The sequence below is a fragment of the Zingiber officinale genome, chromosome 2A (genome assembly GCF_018446385.1).
Source record: "Zingiber officinale cultivar Zhangliang chromosome 2A, Zo_v1.1, whole genome shotgun sequence".
Taxonomy (NCBI): domain Eukaryota; kingdom Viridiplantae; phylum Streptophyta; class Magnoliopsida; order Zingiberales; family Zingiberaceae; genus Zingiber; species Zingiber officinale.
Window position 1 is genome coordinate 2,620,337 of NC_055988.1, and position 11,620 is coordinate 2,631,956.

Sequence of the window (11,620 nt, forward strand, 5' to 3'; positions counted from 1 at the left end):
TTGCTGGACTTAATCTTAAAGGATCCATATCCAGTAGAGAGCAACCTATACATCACATTGAAACAAAATGATCAAAAGTTACAAGGTAATAGTGTGAAGTGCTACATAATAGAACAAGTTTCTATGCTTCCTCAAAATGGAGAGAAATCAATTGTGTGCTTTCCTTAAAGAAGAGAAGAACCATTCCTGTCTTATTGAAACAGAAAGATAAAGCATGATTAATAGTCTTGCTGCTATTATTCGAGAAGGATGGTCGCTTGATTAGAAGAATTATACATAGGGAATGGCAATCATAAGCTCTTCTACAATATTTAATGCCAAGATCAGCACAGCAGTTCAATAAATCGTAACTGCTTTATCAGCTGATACTGATTTTTCTGGCAATTGCCAGAGATGAAAGAAGGCTATTTCAGTATTGGGTGTTAATGAAATTGGGAGGCTGCAATTTTCACATTTACTCACCTTCCAATGTGTGCTTCCACGGTGCAGATCGACCCTAACACAATAAGCAAAGGATGAATCATAAGTAAATCGTCAAAAAAAAAAAAAATCCAATTCTATATTTTGCAGTAATCACTAAAGGGATCTATGAATATCACCTCTGGCACAATCCGATTCAGAAATGTTTCAGTGTCGCTCTGAACATCAGAGTCATAATTCTCATTTATGGTGAGAGAAGCACTTGTATGCTGCACTGAACAAGTATTTAACCTTCTGATCAGAAGAACAGCAGCAAAATGCAACGGACAATTTGTTTTTAATAAAATTGTAATCGCTGTCAACGAAAACTCACGGAAAAGATGAGCAAGGCCGCATTTGAAGCCCGACAAATCTTGTTGTATCTCTTCAACAATCTGGCACAACACCAGAAGCATACGAGTTATGTTTCATCACATTTTCCTATACATCGAGCGTCCATCAGTAAGAAATATAAGAGATCAAGTACAACCAAACGCATCTATCGATTGACCAGTGGATCATTTTCCAAACACAACAGGAAAAAAATTGCTTTTTACTGATTAATAAGGGAGATAAAATCAAGAAATGATCGGAAGAAAAAGAGACAGATTTGGGGGCGATTGAACCTTGGGGGTGATGAGATGGCATCCGCGCCTCTGAGCAGGGACGACGACGGTCTTCTGTGCCCACTTGGCGGCCATGGCCTCAGAGACAGCACTAGAAATGCCGGCGGCGGCCACGACAAGTGTACGAGGGCCCTTCTGGGATCTCAAACGGGGGATCGCATGGAATTGCTTCTTTAAGTCCAGCAATCTCTTCTTCTGAAAGGCTTTCAGCTATCACTCTTAGAGCCATCTTCTTCAACTTGTCATCAGCACACCTGGGGTTGTAGGCAATCAAGAAATTTTGTATGAAAACTTTCATACATGTAAATCTCGTACTAAATAATATGTCAATGTTATATATACATGTAATTCATACCGTAAGTGTGTTTATATAGTTAAGTTTTCTTTAGGGCCAACTTCTACTCAAGCTCTTTAAACACTGCATCAAAATAAAAAAATTGGCATTAGTTCCATGCTAAATGAAAATCATATTTAGAGGAAAAAGCGGGAGTGTTGTAGATGGATATATTAACCAAGCATATTAATGTTTGACCTGTCTTTACAAGTTCTAAGCATATATATTAACCAAGCATATAACCTAAGAGGAATAAGTTACAAAATGCTACTTGATGTTTGACCTGTCTTTATTGGATTTTGCGGCCCCGGTCTTCTTGTAGCCAGGTACAATGTAATACTTGATGTTGACTCTACCTTTGCAGTTGTTTCGGCTTGAGGAGTGGCACAGAATGGTGGAGTAGAGGATGGATTTCAGGTATTCATCCATGCCATCGAGGAAATGACTCCAGTAGGTGACTAGCATGTTGACCAGGGCATGCTTGGAGAAGATGACTTGTTTCAGAAGCTTTTTAGATCAAAGATACGAAGTGCATTGTTATAAAACTAGATGCACGAACACTTGCTTATACGGTTCTTGAAATAAAATACATTCGTAACCGTCACTAGCCCAAGCTCAATAAGGAAAATTCACGGTAAATGTGCATAGTATACCTCAGATACTGCAGATGATAGGGAAGGCCAGAAGACAGTTTGACGCAAATATTGAGATTGCCCAAGCCAATCCATGGTACTAATCCTGACAGCTCCTCCAAATCAAGGGATTCACTTCAACTTTCCTAAACCAAAGAAGAAACAGATGGATTACAAAAGAAAACAATTTGCACCATCAAACTGAAACTTATAATAAGCCTTAATAAATTAATGAAAAAAGAATTGTTTAGAAGTTCACTGAGAAACATATGAAAATACAACAAATGCAACTGCAAAAAAAAAATAAAAAACTAGTATCCAATTAACTTTTTTTTATACTTTCAGATCAAAAGGTCAAATTTATATACTTTGGTTCATGTTCAAGCAAGAGGATAACAATCTCATCGACAGTTAGTATTTCCTTTTAATATAGAACACTAAAAAGAAGGAATATCAATGATGAAACAAACCTGAAAATGCGAGCTACTGAGGCAGCGAGCAATCTGCTTGAACAAGGTAATCATGCAGCGTTGGAACTCTGTCGTGAGCATCAAAGACAAAATATTACCAAATATTAAGATCACTGAATTGTCTGGACCACCACATAATTGAAGCTAATTGTCTGGAGTTGCAGGAAAGAATAATCAAAAGTAAAGTTGTTCCCAACCTCTCAAGTTCCGATTCATGAATCTTATGCTTTAATTCAAACTAAAACAGCACAAAGAGAATGCTCAAGGAGACAAGGAGCTTTATTTGTCACCAATCAAGTGGGAAAACATAATAGAAGCTTCAGAGCAGTGGTCTGGGGAACAACTTTACTGGCCCTTGGGTTACTGAAGCTTACAAATTGCTTACTGCCAAGAACGTTTCAAACCTGGTTGATTTATCTGCATCTGTTCTATAGAAACTCTAGCTATCACCTCTAAGTTCTCAATGCATTCACCATTAATTGATTGCACAAAAGGAAACCACTGCATGTAATAGACTTTTCGACTTGATCTCTTCTCCAAGTAAGAACATTTCAAACCTAGATACCTAGTAAATCCACATCTGTTCTATATAAACTCGTCACCTCTAAGCTCTCAATGCATTCATTCACCATTTACTTCCTCAATACATGCTCTAGTACTGAGAATTCAAGCTATGCAAGGAATGGCTGTTAAACTCCTCATTGCACTGCTTGCCTTGGCTTCCTCACACAAAGGGTATGCATGCATGCAACTTTACTCTCGAAAACTAGAAGATATATTGAAGTCATTATCAGAAGAACATGAAAATTTACTTACAATCTTGTGTACTGTGTTCACCAAATCTTCACCTTCAAACTCTCCTCCTTTGTTGGCGCGTCCTTTCTTCCACATAATAGCTCTATTGATGTCATTATCATCACATAATTCAGTCCCCTACAACAAAGAAAAATCAAATAACAAATGTGAAATAATTTAATGTGAATCAATTAGAGGGTTCTTAGAGGAAATATATTTTAAAAATACTTACAGGAGGAAAGAAGGCACTACAAATTAGCTTAAGGGGATCACACTCTGGTTTAAATTAGCTCCTTATTTTATCATGTTAGAAGCAAGCTTATTAACTGAGCTTGATTAATGAGTATACCTATGCCCCTGACCCTGAATGAGGGGAATATTACAATATAGAGAAAGGATAGGCATGGAGTATGACAGGTTGTGTGGCTAGATTGATGCTTATTGAGCATGTGCATGCTTTAAATGTTTGTGCCACTAGCTAAAAGAGTAAATTTTATTGCTTAAAAGAATAACAAAATGTAAAATTGAATAGTAAAAATTCCTAGTACCAACCAAGAATAAAGGTATATATGAAGCATTAAATATAATCCTAAGTTAGGTTCAAATGCGCAAGAAATCACAAAGATTATGCTGAAAAACAGATCATTTTTAAGCAGGACATAATTTTGGAAGTCTAATTAAATCCGATATGTAATTATACACTAAAGCATTATATTTGCCCATGTAGAAAATCGCATGCAAAAATTGTAATCTGCAAACTAAATTGATAAGATTTTAACAACAAGATAAAACTTCATTATTGGAAAAAAGAAAGAAAGAAAGAAAGTTCGTTCTTTTGTTGTTAATTCCAACAAAGGAAAAATGAAATGAAAGGCAACGATGAGAACAGCACTTGTTAGATGTTACCCCCAACCAGAACCAGCTAGCCAACCAGATGAGATCGTTGGAACATTAAAACTCTGGTCAACTCCAAGATCCAGCAGCTCTATTCTCTCTACAATGAAAGCAGGACCCTTTGCCGACCTAATATAACAACGAACAGAGGTAAGTAACTACTGCTTTCTAACATTACTTTCTGTCAAAAATTGACCAACCAGATCAGCAAGAAGGGTGTTGAAGAGAAGGAAATGGTTGAGAGGTTTACCTTGGCTTAGTTTACGAATTGGGATGGAAGTCTCTGCCCTGTGCAAAACCCTAGCAGGAAGGCCTGCACGGTACAAAATTATTTATGATAGATAGGTTACAAAATCGAAAATGGGGCCAGCACAAAAAGGTAGACCACGCTCGTCCCCCCGTGCGATCCCTTTACTACACCATAACTGATCCCATCTCTCTCGACTTGGAGGAGTTGGGCCGGCGTGAGGAGTTTTGCGTGAGGAGTTTGGGTCGAGATTAGGGTTCAGAGGAGATCACGCGGCAAGGAGAGGAGAAGGCGCTCGTGGAGAGGAGAAGGCGCTCGTGGAGAGGAGTGGTGAGGAGAAGGCGCGCGCGCGTTGAGGGTTTAGAGTTTAGCAAAGCGAGGGCTGCGAATTTATTTTAAGTGAGTTTAGGGGAAACATACACAACACTTTAAAAAACGTTTTTTAAAAAAATGTTGTCTTTGACCATAAACAACAACACTAAAGACAACACTTCATTAAAAACCGTTGTCTTTAGTAAAAAGTAAATACCATAGACAACGCTTTTCACTAAAAGCGTTGTAAAACAAAGAACGACAACGTTTTTATTAAAAAGCGTTGTCTATTGGGTGTTGTTGAATGCAAAAATTCTTGTAGTGGATAGACACAACATTCTTTTCTTACGATCCCTTATAACTTTGATCCCAAGAATATGTGCACATTCTCCTAAGTCCTTCATATCAAATTGTTTGGACAACCATACCCTTACGTCTGATAATATCTTGACATTGTTGCCAATTAACAAAATATCATCTACGTATAGTACAAGAAATACCACCACGTTTTCGTTACACTTCTTATATACACAAGACTCATCCGGACTTTGAATAAATCCATATGACTGGATTACTTCATTAAACTGGATGTTCCAAGACCTTGAAGCTTGCTTCAGTCCATAAATGGACCGATTGAGCTTGCACACTAGATGCTCTTTGCCTTTTTCAATGAACCCTTCTGGTTGCTTCATATGGATGTTCTCTTCAAGACTTCCATTAAGGAAAGCTGTCTTGACATCCATTTGCCAAATCTCATAATCCATATGAGCAGCAATGGATAAGAGTATCCGGATAGACTTAAGCATGACTACTGGTGAAAAGGTCTCCTCATAATTGATTCTCTCTTTCTGAGTGTACCCTTTCGCAACAAGCCTAGCTTTGAAGGTTTCTACCTTCCCATCTGTCCCTCTTTTCCTTTTGTAGATCCACTTGCATCCAACGGCTTTTACACCATCAGGTGGTTCTACAAGCTCCCAGACCTTATTAGAGTACATAGACTCTATTTCAGAATTCATTGCCTTTTGCCAAGATGTTGCATCTATATCTTGGAGTGCTTCGTCATATGTTCGGGGATCAGGTTCATGTTTACCCGGGATCAAGTCCGAAGACTCTCCCAAAAACATGAATCTTTCAGGCTGCCTTACAACCCTCCCACTATGACGAGGCACTGTCTGTGGTTGTGTATCATGTGTGACACGTGTTGCAGTCTCTTGTGGTACTTCATCTTGTACTGTTGGTACTGAAGTAGACATGTCCTCTCTAAGTTCTTCTAAAACAACTTTACTACTGGGCTTGTGATCCATTATATAGTCTTCTTCTAAAAACTGGGCATTGGTGCTAACAATGACCTTCTGGTCTTTAGGACTATAAAATAAACCACCTTTCGTTCCTTTGGGATATCCTACAAACACGCGAACTTCTGTACGAGATTCTAACTTATCAGCATCTGGTTTCAGCACATGTGCTGGACTACCCCAAATCCGAATATGTCTTAGACTGGGTTTTCGCCCATTCCACAATTCTATGGGAGTAGAAGAAACTGATTTAGAAGGTACTAAGTTCAGAACGTATATTGTTGTTTCCAGAGCATATCCCCAAAACGAATTTGGTAATTCTGAATAACTCATCATCGATCTAACCATTTCCATAAGAGTCCTATTCCTTCGTTCTGCTACACCATTCTGTTGGGGTGTTCCAGGTGCAGACAATTGGGATTGAATCCCAGCCTCTGATAAGTAATTCCTAAACTCTCCTAAGAGGTATTCGCCACCACGATCTGACCGTAGTGTCTTGATACTTTTACCTAGTCGTTTCTCCACATCAGCCTTGTATTCTTTGAACTTATCAAAGCACTCAGACTTGCGGCGCATTAGGTAAATGTATCCATATCTTGAATAATCGTCTATGAAAGAGACAAAATATTCAAAACCTCCTCTTGCCTGGACGTCAATAAAAGACACAAAATATTCTAACACTTCTTGCCTGTACAGCCTTGGCCTCCGTCGATTTTATCTTCCAAGCGGGATTCACAAGTTGGAAAATTTTCCAACTCTAATGAACTCAAACGTCCATCAGCTATAAGCCTCTGAATCCTACTTAAGTTAATATGACCAAGCCTTAGATGCCAAAGATATGCTTGGTTCATTTCCGAAGGTTCTTTTCTCTTATTAGAATTAGAAGATGAGTTATAAATTTCCATGTTTTGCTTTGTGGAAGAAATTGGATTTAAAGTATATAAATTGCCAACTAATGCACCAGAACAGATAATCACTTTATTTCTTTTAATAACTACATCGTTACTAAAAGAAACTGAATATCCATCTAAAAACAGTTTAGAAACTGAAATTAAATTCTTTCTAAAACTAGGTACATAAAGACAATTTCTTAAAACCAAATTCCTATTTCTACTAAAAGATAAGTTGACATCTCCCACTGCAACAGCTGCCACCTTAGTAGCATTGCCCATGTAGACGGTAATTTCTCCTTCAGATAGTCGTCGGGTTTCCTGGAACCCCTGCAAGGAATTGCAGACATGATCAGTGGCTCCCGTATCTACACACCAGGTGCTGGTAGATAACACCGCTAAACATGTTTCAACAACTAGAGTATGAGATATACCTTTGTTTTGGTTCCTACGAGGACAGTCCGCCTTCCAATGTCCTGCCTGCTTACAGATGAAGCACTTGCCCTTTGACTTCTTCATTCCAGCTTTAAATCCCGTACTCAGATTTATTCACTTTCTTTGTTGAACCGACTTGTTTCTTCTTCTTTCCTTTCGGTTTAGAAGTAGAACCATTTTCAAGATAGTGAATTTGAGCATTGTGACGAAATAATCCTTCTGCTGCCTGAAGTTCCGTCAGAATAAACCCTCTTATTCATATTATAGTTCGCGGAACTGCTCAAAACTTCTAGGTAGCGTTTGGAGGATCATATCGATCTGGGTTTCCCATCAATTTCTCCTCCAAGGATCATGTATCTCGTTCGGATAAGCCATCATCTTTAGGATATGATCCCTTACAGAGTACCCTCTTGCATGGTGGTCATTATCTTTCTCATGGCTTCTTGCCTAGAAGCCCTATCTTGATGACTAAAGAGTTCCTTGAGATTGTTCATAATATCATAGGTCGTTGGTAAATCTTGATCTTGATGTTGCAATACATTTGACATTGAAGCCAAAATGTAACACCGCGCCATCTCATCTGCTTTTACCCATTTCCTATGATATTCAATCTCCTCTTGGGTAAATTCACCAGTAAGTGCATCAGGGCACTGCTCAGTCAGTACATATTTATAGCTTTCAGCAGTAAGAACAATGTCCAGGTTTCTTTTCCAATCTATGTAGTTTGGTCCAGTAAGTCTATTCTAAGTATGATGGACGATGGGTTGAAAGACATCCTAAGAATCACAAATAACTTTTGGTCAGAACTCTAAATTTAGAATAATATTGATTCCTCAAACAATACTATTTTAAATTAACCAACACCTCATAACACCGTGAATTTTGTATGCCATGTTAGTGTGGACGTATACAAATTCAACATTTGTAAAAGGAGGGTTTTAACCCATTAATTTTATTATCTTGTCAACCTAACTTTTTGACAAATAAAATTAATAGTTGGTATCATTTGGTCACACAAATAATAGCAGTGACTCCGTTAGGGAGGATACTATTAGATGTGTCTAAGTGTATACCATTACTTGACACTAAGTCCATTAATAAGATTATGCCCCTTCCGTTGGGAAGATCACACGCTCTTAATTAACTTCCTATAGTCATCCAAAATGGAAGTACTTTTCTAGTGATCCGCAAACAAGCTCATCCGTTATGGAGTAAGGCACTCGAGCCAACGCAAGCTTGTTTGCATCACTTACAAACCGATAATGGAGACCATGGGATTTATTTAAAATCCCTCTCCCACTTAGTTATTTATAAATGAGGAATTTTAACTATGCTAGCCTACTTAAACTTGTAAACTAACATGCACACATGATATAAAAGCAATAAATAGAAAATTTAATTTTCAACTATTATGGCTTTTATCTCTAATTATCCTCCGTGTGTTGTCATCCCAAGCTGCTGCCATATTTGGCCACCGCCACCGGAGCTGTCACATCCATCTTGCTCCTAGTTCCACTGCGCCTCTGGTCCTTAGAAGGTTCCACGCTTTGCAAGATTCGATCCATGACATAAATAGAATTTTACATTTTGATCCTATATTCCATAAAAGGAATGTACATGTATCTAGATCAAAATAAAATCCTAATAAAACTAAATCTCCTTCTGTATTTTAATACAATCATGCACACACATATAAATTGCCCTTGACATGTCCAAGGGTCCAATCACACATAATTAACTAAAAGCCATAATAGTTGGATCCTGCATCCATAAAGTTAGCACATCCTACTATTATCCCGCCTAAATTATGTATGACATGTGCATAATTAAACTAAATACCAAATACACGAGGCAAAACCCTAGCTCGATACCAATTGTTGGTTGCTACTCGGAAAACCTAGAGGTTCCACAAAAAATTTTGTACAAATGTCGAACCTTTTCCTAGCTACCATGTGTTCTTTTAAATTAAATTTTGGATCGCTGCATGAACTTAACACGTTTGATCCAAAACTTAATCTATTTGTTCTTTTAGGTTTTAACTTGGATCTCTGCGGAACTTAACACGTTCGACCCAAGTCTCCTTAAGTTATTAATTCCATTAAATACTAATTTCCATAAAAGGTTCCCAGTACTGACGTGGCGAGGCACATGGCCTTCTTGGATATGGGAGCAACCACCACCGACTAGACAAAACCTTTAATAGAAAGCTAATATTTAATTTCCTAAAATAACTTTAGGTTAACCAAAGAGAACAATCAAATCACAAGGAAAAGAAAGAAAACAAAAGAACACAACATCGAAAACATATTCAAATACTAGATCATAAGCCTCTTGTATTTGGTATTATTTCCATAAATAACTAGCATGATGCGGAAATAAAATTACTAATTATACCTTGTAGAAAAACCTCTTGATCTTCTACCGTATTCCTCTTCTAACCTCGGACGTTGTGTGGGCAACGATCTACCAAGATGAGAAACCACCAACCACCTTCTTCTCCTCCAAGCAAGGTTCGGCCACAAAGGAAGAACTTTACCAAAGAAGAAAATCAAAATACTAACCAAGCTCCAAGAGATGCTAACTTTCTCTCATTCTTCTTCTTTTTCTCCAAGTAGTATCCGGCCACCACAAGAACTCCAAGAGAGATGAAGTATTCGGCCACCACAAGAGGAAAAGAGGGAGAGGGTAATGGCCGGCCACAACACCAAGGAAAAAAGGGAGAGAAAACAATAGAGGTTGTGTCTCATGAAGGCACCCCTACCCCTTCTTTTATATTCCTTGGCATAGGCAAATTAGGAAATTTAATTACAATAAATTTTCCTTAATTTCCTTGACTTGATTTAATTGAGAGAAATAAAATAAAATTTCCCAAATCAATTTCAAGTGGCCGGCCACATCATTGGAAAACAAAAGAGGACAAGTTTTAATCAACAATTAAAACTTCCTAATTTGTTTCCGAAAATTTTAAAAAATAAAATTTCTCTTTAAAATCTCTTCATGGTTAATAAAAGGAAATATCTATAATTTTAATTTTATTAACATGTGAATAATTTTAAAGAGAAAATAAAACATCTCTCCAATCTACAAATAAGGAAAGAGATCTAATCTCTTTCTTTAATCTTTTGTAAATCTTTTACAAGAGAGATATTTTAATTCTAATTCTCTTTAAATTATATCTTCCACATTATAATAAAAATTAAAATTAAAATTCTTTTTTAATTTATTTTGGCCGGCCCTACTAGCTTGGGTTCAAGCTAGGGCCGGCCACCCAATAATATACCTAGGCTTGCCAAGCTAGCTTGGCCGGCCCCTTTTGGGTGGGTATAGAAGGTGGGTATAGGTGAGTATAGAACTCTATAAATAAGAGGCTACGATAGGGACCGAGAGGAGGAATTGGTTTTGGTCTCCCGATAAAATTAAGCATCCCGTGTTCGCCCCGAACACACAACTTAATTTTATCAATGATAATTCATTCCACTAGAGAACTATCATTGAACTACCGCACCAATCCCAAATTACATTTTGGGCTCCTTCTTATTATGAGTGTGTTAGTCTCCCTGTGTTTAAGATATCGAATGTCCACTAATTAAGTGAGTTACTGACAACTCATTTAATTAATATCTAAGTCCAAGAGTAGTACCACTCAACTTTATTGTCATGTCGGACTAAGTCCACCTGCAGGGTTTAACATGACAATCCTTATGAGCTCCTCTTGAGGACATTATCAACCTAGTATCTCTAGGACACAGTTTCCTTCTATAATCAACAACACACACTATAAGTGATACCATTTCCCAACTTATCGGGTTTATTGATTCAACGAACTAAATCTCACCCATTGATAAATTAAAGAAATAAATATCAAATATATGTGCTTGTTATTATATTAGGATTAAGAGCACACACTTCCATAATAACTGAGGTCTTTGTTCCTTTATAAAGTCAGTATAAAAGAAACGACCTCAAATGGTCCTACTCAATACACTCTGAGTGTACTAGTGTAATTATATAGTCAAGATAAACTAATACCTAATTACACTACGACCTTCTAATGGTTTGTTCCTTTTCCATTTTGGTCGTGAGCTACTGTTTATAATTTATAAGGTACTAATAACATCATCTTCTGTATGTGACACCACATACTATGTTATCTACAATATAAATTAAATGAACAACTACAAACAAATGTATACAATTAGACCAAATGTGATTCTTTATTCATAATAAATGT

At 37.3% G+C, this 11,620-nt stretch overlaps 1 protein-coding gene across 1 annotated transcript; it reads right to left on the reverse strand.

Moving 5' to 3' along the window:
• Window positions 1-344: 344 nt before the first annotated feature.
• Window positions 345-1,245, reverse strand: LOC122044354 (UPF0047 protein YjbQ-like). The gene is made up of 4 exons (XM_042604854.1): window positions 1,086-1,245; window positions 794-854; window positions 600-694; window positions 345-496 (listed from the first exon to the last, which is right to left on the reverse strand). Exons 1-4 carry the CDS (start codon window positions 1,158-1,160, stop codon window positions 455-457), a joined length of 273 nt encoding a protein of 90 aa, XP_042460788.1. The 5' UTR covers window positions 1,161-1,245; the 3' UTR covers window positions 345-454.
• Between the last annotated feature and the right edge of the window lie 10,375 nt (window positions 1,246-11,620).

What these genes read in the sequence shown, in the direction of transcription:
- LOC122044354 (XM_042604854.1), bottom strand. Translation starts at nt 1,160, where the DNA reads ATGGCCGCCAAGTGGGCACAGAAGACCGTCGTCGTCCCTGCTCAGAGG. An exon ending in GCCATCTCATCACCCCCAAG is followed by an intron (nt 855 to 1,085) that starts GTTCAATCGCCC and finishes GTGTTGTGCCAG; the next exon opens with ATTGTTGAAGAGATACAACA. An exon ending in CGGCCTTGCTCATCTTTTCC is followed by an intron (nt 695 to 793) that starts GTGAGTTTTCGT and finishes ATACTTGTTCAG; the next exon opens with TGCAGCATACAAGTGCTTCT.